General features: G+C 35.8%; 1 protein-coding gene across 7 annotated transcripts in view; it reads left to right on the top strand.

The window, feature by feature from the left end:
• The window catches only part of SYT14 (synaptotagmin 14), a 260496-nt gene that overhangs the window by 152813 nt on the left and 91049 nt on the right, over nucleotides 1-16634 (top strand). For all 7 annotated transcript variants that reach the window (XM_067032262.1, XM_067032244.1, XM_067032258.1 and 4 more), the window contains 2 exons: nucleotides 9474-9745; nucleotides 14278-14727. In XM_067032262.1, coding sequence (XP_066888363.1) covers nucleotides 9474-9745; nucleotides 14278-14727 — 722 coding nt within the window. The remainder of the gene's footprint in view (nucleotides 1-9473; nucleotides 9746-14277; nucleotides 14728-16634) is intronic.

The raw sequence follows: 16634 nt of genomic DNA, 5'->3' as shown, positions 1-16634 counted from the left end.
GAAGGCAGTCACCAAACCTGCAATTCTCAAGTCTCTGACTGAGACTAATCTCTGCTTTTCCCTTGGGATGTCTTGTTGCTGGAGAAAGGAAACTGCAGTGTTTCCAATTGTCCCTTCCTGTAACATATAGACGCTGCTTGGAAAGCCAAAGTGTGGATTCTGCCAATTGCTCAGAGTACACATTCTAATTGTAAACCCAAGAACTGGAAAAAGAGCAGCGAGGTGATTTCTGAAATTTACTCTTAGATATTTGATATTATCTAATGCTATTATATGTGGAATTGGTTTTAAATTTCACTCTCTAATTGTTCATTGTGTGTATTAGAGATTCAATTGATTTTTTAAATACTAATCTTGTATCCAGTGTCCTTACTAAATATGCTTACTAACTCTAATAGCTTATCTCTAAATTATTTTGAGATTTCTATATCACAGTCATCATCTAAGAGTAGTGACAGTTGTATTTCTTTCTTTCCAATCCCTTTACATCTTCTTTTTCTCGCCTTATTAAACTGGCTAGGACCTCCAGTACATTGTTGAATAGACGTGGTGATAAAAGGCATCCTTGTCTCATTCCTGATCTCAGAGATAAAGTTTTCAACATTTCACCAGTAAATTTGTTGTTTGCTATAGGACTTTCAGAGATACCCTTTATGAGTTAAAAGAAATTGCCTTCTATTCCTTGTTTGCACAGATATTTTATCATGAATGGATAATTAATTTCATCAAATGCTTTTTAAAATCTTTACTTTAAAATAATCCAGAAAGGATATGTGTGGAAAATGGAAGGTGTAAATGAAATACAGTATACAATTTTTAATAATTATTAAAGCTGGATAAGTAAAAAAAAACAAAACCTGTTACAATTATCACATTACTTTTAACCTTTATTCTTTAAATGCAGTGAATTTGATAGATTAATTTTCTAATGTTAAATCCATCTTGCATTTATAGAACAACTTTACAGTCCTTTTTACCACCCTGAGTCATTTGAGGGTAAAGACTTGCTGATCTGATGCTTCGTCACCCCCAAATACATTAGTGTATATTTTTTACAAGTAAGAATATTCTCTTACATAACCGTAATCCAACCATCAAAAGTAAGGCATTAATACTGATATATTTTTAACATTTAATTCTCGGAACCCACTCAAGGTCAACAGTTGTCCAAATAATGTGCATTATAAAAGGATCTCGTTCAAAATCATGCCTTGCATTTAGTTACCATGTCTTGTTAGTCTCCCTCTGTCTAGAACAGTTCTTCGGTCATTCCCTTTTGGAGATTACACTTGTTTTTTAGAATATCTGAGTTTGTCTGATATTCCTCACAATTAGATTCAGGTTATGCATCTCTAGCTGGAAGTGTTGCCATATTCCTCTCATTGTGTCTTATCAGGTAATGCACAATTTTGATTTATCCCGTTACTCAGAATGTTCAGTTTGATCTCATCATTAAGGAGGCGTGTACCAGTCTTCTCTACTAAGTTACTCTTGATAATTAAGTCCTTTGTCAGAATGTATTTCTAACTACATAAATGACGTATTTCTCAAAATTCTTTCAGCTTATATTTATTTATATCTAGATGGATTCATGGTTTCCTCTTTTTTTCAGTGTCTTATAATCAGTTACTATAATTATTTATTTTGAAGCTCAAATTGTTAGTGGGATTTGGTCAGTGTGAACCCCTTCAAGCTGGTTTCTTTGTCCTTTTGACATGACCCCATCATTCTTTGGGTGTGTCCTTAACTCTCAACACAAGAAGCTTGTCTAGGCTTGTCTTGTGTTTTCCTCTTCTCAGCCCTAGAATTAGCCATTTCTTCATGGAGTCAGTGGTTCCTTTTAGTAAAGAACTGATTGAAAAGCCAAGATCTGGGCAATAGGTATGCTCCTTGCTATCAAAGTGTTGTTCTTAAGCCCTCTCAGTGGCTAGAGCTAGGATACTCAGGAATGTGTGTGTGTGTACACACATTATATGCATATTTACACTATAGTTCTACCTATTACTAACAACCTGAGTTCGCACTGATATCTTTTCATTCTAATCCAACACCACAGAGTTTATTCTAGTGTTTTCCCTTTCCATATTTATAACTCCCTTTTCAAACACTGAAAGACCTGGCTCCCATTAACCATAATATGTATATTGTTTAATCACCACCACACCACTCCCCATCACTCTGCACACATCCCCCTCTTACCCCATTTAGGTTCCAGTATCACATACAGCCTTTTCCACTTCTGGATGTCCTTGTAACCCTCAGAACATGGACTCTGACAGCCCAGGCCAGCTTGCCCGACATTGAATGTCCTCATCATCCTACCTAAGCTCTGACTTCCTGCTTGGGTTCTGACCCCATACTCCAGGACTTCCCCTTTTCCATACATAGTTGCCTCCCTTTTCCCACTTGGACTCGGACAGCGCACTCTAGGTCATCCTCACACGTGGATACCCACCCCATCCAGCTTAGGTTCTGGTTTGCCTGTGTCGGGCCACCTGTTTGTGTGGAAGCCCTCCTCAGACCTTCCTGGGCCTGACAGCCCACGCCAGTCCCGCCTCCATGGCTCTGATCCTACTCAGGCTCTGGCTCCCCTTCCCTCAGTGTAGACACACTCCTCACTCTGTTTGGGCTCTGTTGCTCCAGACTAGGCTTCCTGTCCATAGGGAACCTTCTTATCCTGCTGAGGCTCTGGTTCCCTGTGCTGGGCCTTTCTCATCCAGATTGGGTTCCATCATGCTGCATGGTGCTGCCCCATGTATGGATGCCCTCTTTGCCCTCCTTGAGCGCTGACACCTCACTTCTGGCCTCTCCCTGAATGAAGGCCCTCCTCACCCAACTTGTGCTCTGACCTACGGCTCCGGGCCACTGCGGCTTCTTGTGCCACCACCAGGGCAGACCACTGCCTGCGTCTGCCCCACTGAAGAGCTTTAGGACTGATAAGTTTCCAAAAAGGGAAGAACAGAGGGAAAGCTTGCTATCTTTTTAATCTCTAAAGGATTTGAAATGATGTCCTCATTTTTACTCTTGATATTAATAATTTATGCCATCTCTCTTTTGTTCCCGACTAGTCTCTTCTAGCAGCTTATTAATTTTATTAGTGTTCTCAGTGAATTTTATTCTCGTTTGCTGATGCTTTCTATTGTATGCGTGTTTTCTCTTTTTGATTTCTGCTCCTTATTTCATTCCTCCTACTTTGAGTTTCACTTGTATGTTTTTTAAATTGTTAACGTCTTGAAATGGGTACTTAGATCATTGTTTTCAGCCTTCCTCTCTCCCCTGCCCTTCCTGGTATATGCAGTTAGGCCTATAAATATCTTTCTTAGCCACATTCCACAAGTATTTCTTTTTTTTGTTAGTTTCTGCTTTATAACACAGTGAATCAGTTATACATATACATATATCCCCATGTCTCTTCCCTCTTGCATCTCCCTCCCTCCCACCCTCCATATCTCACCCTTCTAACTGGTCACAAAGCACCGAGCTGATCTCCCTTTGCTACGCGACTGCTTCCCACTAGCTCTCTATTTTACATTTGGTAGTGTTTATATGTCCATATATACACTACCACTCTCTCACTTTTCCACAAGTATTTCTGTGTATTATTTTTAATATCATTATTTCAATATGTTTTCTAATTTCTATTGCAATTTCTTTTTTAATCCATGGGCAATTTAGAAGTTCATCTTAATTTCTTGTCATTTTATCTAGATATCTATAGATTTTTTAGTTATATTTTTGATTGTGTTTTCTAGTTTAATTCCATTGTGGTTAGATAACATCCTTTTTACACTTCCAGTTTTGAGAAGTGTGTTGAGCCTTAATTTATTACCCAGTATATGATCAATTTTGGCAAGTTTCCCCAGGCATTTGAAAAGAAATCTGAATTCTACAGATGTTGAATATTCACCACTTTTTAGAGCTGCAGTTCCCAAACTCTGAAAGTCACTGTCTTAAAACATAATGTTAAGAACTACAGGTCATATTCCTGATATGCATGCATCCTGATTTTTTCTAGAGTAGGAAGATACTTTGTCTTGTTTTGTAGGTACCGTGCAATATGCAAATGGAAAATTAAAATGCTTAAAATATATTCATGCATGAACCCTTTTATCGATATATAATTTCCATAAAATAGGGTATGAAATTTGGTTGTAAAAAGAGGGATAAAGTAATAGTAGGGCATCATCATCATTTTGGTGTTTGATAGTCCCACAAAAAATTTCTTCCCAAGGCTGGATGTTTACAGTGTAATTTAACAACTCCAACATAACTTGTGTTATTTTATAAAAACAATTGTCTTAAAATGTTTGCAATAGCAATTCATTTTAAGCCAACTCTTGGTTATTATACTGTATAGACAATATAAAGCAGTTATCAACTAGAGAAAAAAGATATTATTGCAAAAGTTAAAAAGGAGAAATCCTCATAACTGTATCTTTTTTATGAAATTTAGATTCCAGATACATTTGGTGTTCTTCACTTTGGAGAGTAAAGTGCAAGAGTACACTGAAAAGGAAAGAGAAAAGCGTGTTAATATTATTTTCAAAGCTTTGAGGATTTATACAATAATATATAATTATATAAACCTACATATATATAATTTATATATCCCAATGTTTATGTATATTATATATATCTCATTTATATGTTCCAAAATATTTTATATATTCCAATTCACAGCTTTAAAATTGTCTCTTTCAAATCCAGAAACAATATTGAAGTCTACCCATGGAACCTACTTAGCATCTTTAAATATCACTAAACTTCTTTGTGGTAACTTGTGCCTTGGTCTTTGGAGCACATTTACACTAAATCTAAATAAGAACCAGAAGGCTGGAGCTCAGCTGTGTAAGTCCCATAGTTGGTGGCAACTAGGCAGGGTCCTGATATATTAAAAGTAAACCAAAGGAAGTAAGGTATAACATAATCACCAGACAGAAATTGTATTGTGCTGTCCACATAAAAAGGAAGTCCAGAGAAGGATTATTAAAGTGGAAAAAGAGCTACAGGAAGAGAAGATATTTTAATAAAAATGAAAACTGAAATCAACTGCCAGACTGATGTATAAGGAGGGCAAGGATCCTTTACCTTCCTCCTTCCTGGAATCTTTAAGCATCTACTTTTTTGTTTTGTTTTATTTAATGTGTGTGTGTATTTTTATACTCCCATTATTGTATTTTGGAAGGGAAATATTGAGTGATTTTTTACTTTTCCCAGTTTTATTGAGGTTTAATTGACATACAACTTGTATTATTCCAAGGTGTACAACATAATCGTTTGATATATGTAAATATTGCAAAATGATTATCACAGTAAGTTTAGTTAACATCAGTCACTTCACATAGTTACAAATTTTTTCTTCTGATAAGAACTTTTATCTACTTTTATTCTACTCTCAGCACATTTAAAATATACAATACAGTAGTAGTAACTGTAGTCCCTGTGCTATACATTACATCCCCAGGACTGACTTATCTTATAACTGGAAGTTTGTACCTTTTGACCACCTTCACCCTTTCCCCTCCACCCTCATCCCTGCCTTTTTTTGCCAACCACCACTGTTCTCTGTATCTATGAATTCAATTTTTTTAGATATAAGTGACATCATACAGTATTTATCTTTCTCTTTCTGACTTATTTCACTTAGCACAATGTCCTCAAGGTCCATCCCTGTTGTCACAAATGGTAGGATTTCCTTCCTTTTTATGACTGAATAATAGTCTGTTGTGTGTATATACCACATTATCTTTATCCATTCATTCGTTGATGGACACTTACGTTGTTTCCATGTCTTAACTATTATAAATAATACTTCAGTGAATATGGGAGTGCATATATCTTTTCAAGATAGTGATTTCATTTCCTTCAGATAAATACCCAGAAGTGGAAATGCTGGATCATATGGTAGTTCTATTTTTAATTTTTTTGAGGAACCTCCATATTGTTTTCCATAGTAGCTTCAACAGTTCACACTCCTACCAACAATGCACAAGGATTCCCTTTTCTCCACATCCCAGCCAGTACTTGTTATCTCTTGTCTTTTTGATAATAACCATTCTGACAGGTGTGAGGTGATATCTCCTTATGGTTGATTTGCATTTCTCTGATGATTAGTGGTTTGAACACCTTTTCATGTACCTATTGGCCATTTGGATATCTTCTTTGGAAAAAGAAAGTTTTTACCAAAGACATTTTTTAGTTTCTCAACCCATTTTTTAAAAAATTTATTTATTTTATTTATTTATTTTTTAAAATTTTTTGCTGTGTTGGGTCTTCGTTGCCACATTCAGGCTTTCTCTAGTTGCGGCAAGCGGGGGCTACTCTTCGTTGCAGCGCGTAGGCGCCTCATTGCGGTGGCATCTCTTGTTGCAGAGCACAAGCTCTAGGCGTGGGGGCTTCAATAGTTGCAGCACTTGGGCTCAGTAGTTGTGGCTCACGAGCTCTAGAGCGCAGGCTCAGTAGTTGTGGCACACAGGCTTAGTTGCTCCGTGGCATGTGGGATCTTCCTGGACCAGGGCTCGAACCTGTGTCCCCTGCATTGGCAGGCGGATTCTTAACCACTGCGCCACCAGGGAAGCCCTCTCAACCTTTTTTTTTTTTTTTTTTTTTTTTTTTTTGCGGTACGTGGGCCTCTCACTGTTGTGGCCTCTCCCGTTGCAGAGCACAAGCTCCGGATGCGCAGGCTCAGTGGCCATGGCTCACGGGCCCAGCCGCTCCGCGGCATGTGGGATCTTCCCGGACCGGGGCACGAACCTGTAATCCCCTGCATCGGCAGGCGGATTCTCAACCACTGCACCACCAGGGAAGCCCGCTCCTAATATATTCTTGAATTCAGTTTGTTAATATTTTGTTGAGGACTTTTGCGCCTATGTTCATCAGGAATATTGGCCTGTAATTTTCTTTTTGTAGTGTCCTTGTCTGGCTTTGCGTAATGCTGGCCTAGTAAAACGAGTTTGCCAGTGTTCCCTCCTTGCCTGTGTTTTATAAGAGTTTGAGAAGGACTGATATTAATTCTTCTTTAAGTGTTTGATAAAATTCACCAGTGAAGCCGTCTGATCCTGGACTTTTGTTTGTTAGGAAGTTGATAACTGATTCAATATCCTTACTAGTAATTGGTTTGTTCAGATTTTCTATTTCTTCATGATTCGGTCTTGGTAGATTGTATGTTTCTTGGAATTTATCCATTTCTTCCAGGTTGTCCAATTTGTTGGTATATAATTTTTCATACTGATCTCTTATGATCCTTTTTATATGTGGTATCAATTGTAATTTCTCTTCTTTTATTTCTAATTTGAGTCTTCTCTCTTTTTTTTTCTTGGTGAGTGGCATCTACTCTTTTCCATATAGATATGAACAGTGAAATGGATCCCATCCCCAGCTTCAATTGATGGCTTCTGATTAATCTAAACCATTTATGGTAATCACATTTCCCCTACCACAGATGGGTTTAGAAATAGACATGTGACCCAGTTCTGTCCATTGAGATCTGTGGGGTAATATGCTGAGAGACTTCTTGGAAAGAGCATCTCTCTTTTTGAAAAAAATTAAGGTAAAGGAAAAGATGGCATGCTGATTCTTAGAACCACTACATTGGGAATTTTTTGATTGACTTCATGGTGTAGTAAATATTTAGATATTACAATTTAACTTATAATTCAATGGCTGATTAAATATACATTTTAAAGGGAGAGAAGATGTCATTTTAGTGATTTAAAAACTATCAGTAGAGGATATATTTAGAAACAACAGAAAATTCAAATATCAGGTTTTGTTGTGTTTTTTGTTTTTTGGCCATCCTGCGAGGCATGTGGGATCTTAGTTTCCAGACTAGGGATCGAATCCATGCCCCCTGCAGTGGAAGTGCAGAGTCTTAACCACTGAACTGCCAGGGAAGTCCCTGTTTTTGTTAACAAAGAGGAATTTATTTGTCTCAGGCATCAAGAAGTCTGGAGATAGCTACTTAGTGATTTTTCAGATGCTTCTTCATTATTCTTAGTTTTCATTCTCATGCTTGTTACTTCATGGTTACAAGATGAGTGCAGCACCTCCAAGCAGGAGGAGGGGGAACGGCCAGTGGACAGAAGGGGCATGCCAGTTGAGTCTGCCTGCTTTTGTCAGGAAAACAAAAGTTTTCCTGGAAGCCCTGTTCTGAAATCTGGTTTATTGTGTTTTATTAGCTACTATTTGCCATCTATCTATTGAGTCTATCTTCTCAAATTTAGCTTCAACTCTATTAAGTCATTAACTTTTCTACTTTGTGCTTATGTTTTCTAAAGTGGGTATGTTAGACTCAGTAGGTGAGACATTTAATTTCTTTTTACAAAATTTGGGCTTCTGAGCAAATATGTAAATCTGTACTAAGTTCAATATTTTTCATTTGAACCAGACATTGTGGTAATTTTTCAATGAGTTTTATAATTCTTATGTAAAGTTTTTCTAAGGAAGAACAGAAGACCTATTGAACATTTGAACTGAGCTCAATTATAAGAATTACAATACAAACTACCTTTTTTCAGAGTCCCTTTTGAGAAAGGAGAGTCACAGTCCATTAAAGGAAAAAATGAGCAGTGTTTAAATTTAATGTCTGTTATTGTGTCCAGGATTTATCTACACAGACCTAGCTATTCCTCAGTTGTATACTGAACTCTATTTCCTTACATACCCTCCTATCCCCACCTCTATCCTGTTCACAGACATGTTTATTCTCAGTTATTTAGATAAATCATTAAGGTAAAAGTTAAAAGCATAATTTAAGAGAAAAAGAAAATGTAGTTTCAAATTAACTGCTGGAGGTGGAGATGCATGCTGTGGACAGAGTGGAGCCATACTTTAGAAGGAATACAGATTCAAGGTGTGGTGGAGCAGGGTGTGGCCTCTTTATAATGGAGATGGGGTGGAATGCAGACTTCAGGCTTTGCTGGGGATGGGGGAATTAGGCCTCCATTCAGAGTGCACCCATTCCAGGATTCTGGATCTAGGATAGATGTGGAAAAATAGTTTCCGACTCTGCTAAGGTGAATGGTAGTTTAAGTTCATCTCAGTAATTGAAGACAATTAATGAGGTTTATATTTGTTTTACCTACCATACTTTTACTATTGTGGCTAGAGAGGTCACGGATCATAAGGGAATAAATGAAGTTTGTATGCTCTAGGATTGTTTTGAAAGACAGACCTAAATAAATCATCAATTTCACTAGTATTTATTGCTCTCCCATTTTTATAGTATAAAACAGGGTCTCTCTTGTTATATAACTTATTTTTCCTGATCTTATTATGCAGGAGGAGAGGAATGGGAAACCAGATTATTTGATTTCTGCATCTGAACTAGGGAAGAGGAAAACTCATTAGTAAATCTAGTACTTACTTTGCCACAAAATTTTAATCCAGTTTTTTAAAGTTATTACAATTATTGTAGACTGTACTGCATGTCGAGGCTAATTGGAAACAGTGACCAGATTCTTAATCATTATCAGGAAACTGCATTCAGAGAATGAGAAGAACACCCCCACTGGATGAATTGCAGCCACCACCATATCAGGATGACAGTGGTTCTCCCCATCTATCATGTACACCCTCAGAAATTGGGGACAGTAAATGTGAATTTTCCCACTGCAGCAACAGTCCAAGATGCTCATATAACAAGTGTCCAAGTGAAGGAAGCACAGGTCATGAAATAGAAAGTTATCATAATAAAGGATATGAAGAAGATGTTCCAAGTGACAGCACTGCAGTCCTGAGCCCTGAAGTAAGTAAAAGCACATAGAATTTTTTAAATGAATGTTATTTGGAAGATAATAATCCTGTGCTTATCCTCTTGGTCAGAAGGTTTTATCACTATCTTGTCCTTTATGGCTTATGGTACCAGTTTCTATTTTTATCCTGCAGATTTTTTCAGGGCTGTCCCAGCCATCCTTCAACTCCCTTTCAAAAGACGACAGGTAGATAAAAATGAGAGCAATATGCAAGATATTGAAAAGTATCTTGCCTCAGGTTTCAACCTCAGTAGGGGTTTAAAACAAATTTTTTTTAACATTTTACATAAAACATTCTGGAATTACCCATTTCTTTTATCTTAAGGTTCCTATTTATGTTTGTGTTTATTTTTTAAATTATTTTATTTGGATATTTTTACTATTGGGAGATGGCCCTTTAATGTTTTACAAGCCTTTTAGAATAATGTCTGCATTTCCATACCATGGAATATGGAACGGATAAGTGATGCTCAGCTTTACTAATGAAATTTGAATTCATAGCATCATGTATTCAGAGTGGTTGGTTGTGTTTTAAGTTATTTCCTTTTGGGGGAGCAAAAAATATGAAAACAACAACAAAAATAGGTGTGTTATACTTTTGAAGTCTCTCCATGTTCTAAAAAGGATTTGTTTTAATCTTTCAATGATGATAAAAACTATAAAGGTAATCCAGAGGTTTACATTAGGCAGTATTTACTTTTATGTTTCCTTTTTTTCTAGATGCAAATTTTTACAACTTTTGTCCCAGACAACATTTCATGATACTGCAGTGTGTCAGTGTTCTTACTAGGTGAATTTTTATCTACTACCAAAATTAAATAATTAAAGTACAGCTCTGAATAGAATTTCCTTAAAGTTTTTCTTATATAATTTCTAGGAACACTTTTTATCTGTTACTACTCTTCTACTATTTCTAATATTATTATATAGTATCTAACTTATGTAACTTAGAAGGAAATTCTGCATTGGTATTATAAATTTAACATAGCAGTATTTCATCATTTTCCACAAAGAATATTTCTCCATGTTTTGTACCTGAGCAAATTTGAGATAACTATTTTATAGATTTGCAAATCCAACACATAAACAGTGAAACCTGGATTGTTGAATTAACAACAACAATAATAGCTATCACCCATTGTGCCAAGAATTTTTCTATAAGCTTTACATAGCTCATTTAACTCTAACAACCTCATCTTCAGAAAGTTGTTATTTCTATTTTAGAAATGAAAACATTAAGACTCAGAGAATTAAGCAGGTTGCCCAGGTATAAGTAGCTCTTAAACAGTAGAACTGTAATTCAAAGCCAGGTCTGTCTGACTGCAAAAACAGTGGTCTTAACAACTATGCTCTATTGCCCCTCTTGACCTGAATCACTGTGTGCGAAATTACTTTGAAGTATTGGTATCCTCCAAGTACACCACCAGGCAAGCTATCCCAGAGGACTCACAGACCAAATTAAGATGCTCAAGTTACACTTCTGTGTGTGTGTGCATGCATGTGTGTATGTGCGTTTTAAGCTATTTCAAATATAAAGCAGGAAGTAGGAGGAGCAAGATAAGGTAGGAGAACACACTTAGGATAGGATTCTCTTAGGTACAGTGGCAAGAAAACAAACACTGTGTGAATCCTGGTTTATATAATGTCCTTATGTTCAGTCTTACTCTTTCTGCTCCATCAGCATTCCCTAATTATGGCACGGTAACAAGGACAAAAGTTGAGATTTGAACAAGGGTGCCAGGGGCCAAAAACACATACTTGTTTTATGGGAGAGATGCAGGGGCAAGTACTCCTGGCCACAAGTGAAACTTGCAGTTAGTCTACTAAATAGACATAGATTTTATCTGCATTTCTTAAATAGAACACGTGGGTGACAGAGCTGTCAGCCCAGAGGTGACATGATCATAGCTTGGCCTTTCCATCCCTTTCCATAGGTAATAGTCATTTGTTCTATCTTATTTTCTGTTTATTCTGTCTTTGACATATCTTACAAGTTATTGACTTAGTTATTATATATATTTATCACATCTTCTGAATTCTGCCTGTGTCTCTCAAGTTACTTCCTTACTTATTATCTCTAGTTAACAGAACCTGTGAGTTTTGCCCATATTTCAGAAGCTTGCTGTGTTAACACTTCTTATTGAGTCTCCTCCATCCTGCTTGTTTTTGTGTCTTCTACAGCGAAACTGAATATGTTCAAACTACAGCAAATGCATGTCACATAAATATTTAGGTGATGATAGCCTATGTTAGTGTAAAACTCATTCTTGTGTTTTTTCAAGTTTACTTTGCTTCCTACCGTTCCTTTAATAGATATTATTTATCAAATAGAAAATTCTTACCTTCCTGTTGGTTTAATCCAGGATCCAGCTATTTTAGAGCCTATCTTCCTACACAGTTGAACTGGGAGAGGAGTAAGGAGGGTTCAGAAGGATTCCCCGGCAAGGAGTTCATTAACTGTATTGATGACTTGTTGCTGCTGCCTAAAGATTATTGAAAACTTTGACTCAGAACCTTGAAAAGAGGGATTATTTTCTAATTACCTGTTTGTAAAATACAAATAGTAGCTTTTATCTGTAAAAATCCCACCCTTTTAACCCTCAGTTTCACAAGGAATGCCCAGGAAGAAAAAAAAGGGAGGAGGCACCCAGAGAAACAAAATTCAGAAATAGTTATCTGAGACCATATAAAAATCTTTATTGCCTTGAAAATCTTAGCTGTCATGACACTATTTTAGAAAATATTTAATTGAAAAATAAATTAATGTAATTAATCATTTAATTAGCAATTATGAAGTGGCATGCATTAAAACATTTTGTTCTAAACTGTCAGTTTAACAGCGTAAGAATATTTTTACCCTGATCTAATCATATTGCATAAAAAACTGAATTATTCTATGAGAGTTTGTTCCTACTTCTAAAGTATTCTTCCTCACTTGTCATCTTTTCTTCCATACACCATACAAAATTGAGTCATCGTAGGTAGACATGTAAGATCTATGAGGTCAAAGACTTGTGTCTTTTTGGTTCTCTGCTGCATCCCCCGCCCAAAATATGTCCTGGCACATAGTAGGTTCAATAGTTAGGTACATGTTAAGCTGCTATAACAAGACAAGTACAATGGCAAATACAGATACAAAACCACAGAAGATTGTTTGTCTTTCATTTAACAATACTCCTGGGTGAGTAGGTGACTTTGCTCTACAACATCATCCAGGGGCCCAGTTCCTGCTTTTTAGTCATTATTCTGTCCCCTAGGGTGTTGTCCTAATCCACATGGTCCAAGCTGACCCACACATCCTATCTGTGTATCTGCTTGTGGGAAGAGTGAGAGATAGAGAGTGAAGAGCACGTAATTTTTTCTACAAACCTGATCTGGATGTTTCATACAGAACTCTGTTTCTCTCCCTTTGGCTAGAGCAGAGTTTCATGGCTATATCGGTTGTAAGGAAGACTTCAAAGTAAAGTCTCTTGCCAGACAATGTGTTTCTGGCTAAAACCCAGGTAATTTTTTTGAGACATGCAAAAAGGGAAGACTAAGAGTTAGTAGTAGTGCCTACTACAGTACACATTAAATACAAGTTCAGAAAAAATCAGAAAATTGTAAAATTGGCCCATATTTTAAAATGAAAAACACTTAATATTTATTAAAATATTTGAAGGGGTGAAGTGGTATAGCTGAAAAGTCAGAGACCTGAATTTGGCACTATTAGTCACTAGCTGAAACTCCTATTACGTTCCAGATAGTTAGACTGGCAGGAACCTTAGACAATTCCAGGCTAAAGAGATACAGTTTCTTTTAACCTTACAATTAAAATATATAGTTTCATACTTTCTTGAACTTTTGGAATATGTATTCTGCCATTTTCAACAGTAATTAGTATTAGAAAATAATACGTAGTTTTAAATTCTGGTTAAAAATTGAAGTTGTGTGTGTGTGTTATAGAAAATAAATATTTGGCTGCAAGTATTTTGAGGCCTTTGTATTTATACTTTCATATTTCACATTTCCATTGATTTTCAAGCCTAACTGAGTTAACATTCTATTACAGATGGGGGCATTTGAAACAAATCTGAAGATGGTACCAAATTTTTCAGTAGCATTATACTTAACGTTTACGTTCTCTTTCTCTCCAGCCTAATATTGAGCTGTCAGTTGTTTTGTTTATAATGTTAAAAATTTAGTAATTTTTTTTTACAAAAGGAGCAGAAATACACATGGAAGTATATATTTTCGTTTCTCATGATAAAAACGTATATCCAACTTTCTCAAAATTGTGATGGTAAATATTAAATTCTGTGTCTTTATTATGATAAGTTTTTGAGTTTAACTTACCACTTACATTACTTTGTCTGCATAGAGTAGCTTTTGATTGTAGTTAGCTGTTTATTATTATTACTTTCTTTGTGATAGCAAATAAAAACAGTTTTCATATCATTCTTCTAAAGAAATATCAGGTACTTATTTACATGCTAGATTAAATAATAGAGTTAAAAATTGAAACATTTAAATTTGCTTTTCTTAGGATGTGTCAGCTCAAGGATCATCTTCACAGCTTCCTAAACCTTTTGATCCTGAGCCAGAAGCTAAATATGGCACACTGGATGTGACTTTTGACTATGACTCACAAGAACAGAAGCTTCTGGTAACAGTGACAGCTGTCACAGATATCCCAACATATAACAGGACAGGTGGTAACTCATGGCAAGTACACCTTGTTCTTCTACCTATAAAGAAACAGAGAGCAAAAACCAGCATCCAAAGAGGACCATGCCCTGTCTTCACAGAAACATTCAAATTTAATCATGTTGAATCTGAGATGATTGGAAATTATGCAGTTCGGTTTAGACTGTATGGTATACATCGCATGAAAAAAGAAAAGATTGTGGGGGAAAAGATTTTTTATTTAACAAAATTGAATCTTCAAGGGAAAATGTCATTACCTGTGATATTGGAACCTTCTTACAATCATTCTGTGAGTATCTGATCAAATAACCCAAATACAGTTTATGTCATGGTATATAACATACACAATTTTTAAAATCTATGATCAACCCAACTTTCTCAGCCTATTTTTTACATAGTAATCATACCTACAAAATTTCTAAGTCCTAAATAGGTAGGTATAACTTTCTGTCATCTATAAAAGTTGCCCTTGAAGATTATGTGTGATTTATTTTATGTGTTTTATTTTATCTTCACAGAGTCTGGCCTGATGTCTTACATATTTATTCCTTTGTTAAACATTTATTACATGATTGCTTATGACGTCATCTGAACTCCTTATAGAATTTATTGTTTTCTTTCCAGGTTAAAACTAGGTGATACTTTAACAGCTATCTAGTCCATATCTTATTTGATATACTGCAGAAATTATTTGCTTTTATAGAATTTGTGCTGCTGCCTAGGTCATAACTGATTATCCTTACAGAATTGCTATGAAATTATTTTTAAAGGTTCAAAAAAAACTCTGCCCTTGTTATACTTTCCACTATTTTTTTTTTAACGAAGATTTTGCAGTGTTTCTGAGAGAATACTTGCATTTAGTACTATGAGCTATTCTCCTTTTCTCTTTTTTCCTCTAGGTACTGATCACACTCAAGTGTCTCTCCCTCACTGTCTGTCTGTCATCTCTCTCTCCATATTTTTAACTAAAGTCCTGCAAGGCATTGCAAATCGAGGGAGAGTTGCACTGTTTATTTAAACCAGGGAGCTACACTATGCCACATAGTTATTTCGATTATGAGAAAATCTGTGATATGCTGGAAATATAAATTTTGAATTATATTTATGCCTCTCATAATTGAATAAGAAGCATTTTACACATAAATATACAGATTTGGAATAGACATATATTAAAATAAAGGTATCATATTTTAGAGTTGTTTTTAAGCCTTTCAATGTGTTAAGCATGAGTGCAAGGTTAAAGTCTCACTGAATTTATACCAGGCAGCATTTGATTTTATAGGACCTTCATTCCCAATAGAACCATACCATTTTAGCTAGATGATTTCAGCATCTTTAAAAACCAAAAGGTGATAATATAGTATATCCCTATGGGTTTTTAATATAATATTTATCCTTTATTGGGTAAATTGAACAATTTTACATTTTAGAATTACTGTTTGGGGGAAATGTCTTTTAAAAATGATATCAGCAGTTTATCAGAGGAGAGGCAAAAAACAGTGCAAGCACTATTTCAGAGGGAAGAAGATAACTTTTAATAAAATTGAATATTCTATAATTCTTGCTATGATTTTTAAACTTTCTCATTATTTGGTTTGAGTGATCACTAGTTAATCTGTGGAAAATGCATCCTTGTATATAGAAATACCTGATTTATATTAGAAGAGAATGACTGTATCATCAAGAGGTATGTATTTTGTGTTTCTTTATTTGCTTTAAGTTATCTGTTCCCAATTCTGTATTAATTATCTTCTTTTCACAAAGAAAATGAAGCCATACAAAATAATATGTTTTTTTCCTCTGGTCAAACTAAATGATTTCTGTCCACATCTACATCACATGTGTTGGCTTATGGGTTTTTTTTTTCGTTTTTTTTTTTTTAAACATCTTTACTGGAGTATAATTGCTTTACAATAATGGTGTGTTAGTTTCTGCTTTATAACAAAGTGAATCAGCTATACATATACATACATATACCCCCTTATCCCCTCCCTCTTGCGTCTCCCTCCTGCCCTCCCTATCCCACCCCTCTAGGTGGTCACAAAGCACCGAGCTGATCTCCCTGTGCTATGTGGCTGCTTCCCACTAGCTATCTGTTTTACATTTGGCAGTGTATATATGTCCATGCTACTCTCTCACTTCGTCCCAGGTTACCCTTCCCCCTCCCTCTGTCCTCAAGTCCATTCTCTGCGTCTG

Source organism: Kogia breviceps, chromosome 1, assembly GCF_026419965.1.
Source record: "Kogia breviceps isolate mKogBre1 chromosome 1, mKogBre1 haplotype 1, whole genome shotgun sequence".
NCBI lineage: Eukaryota > Metazoa > Chordata > Mammalia > Artiodactyla > Physeteridae > Kogia > Kogia breviceps.
This window is presented reverse-complemented; position numbering and strand designations above follow the sequence as displayed.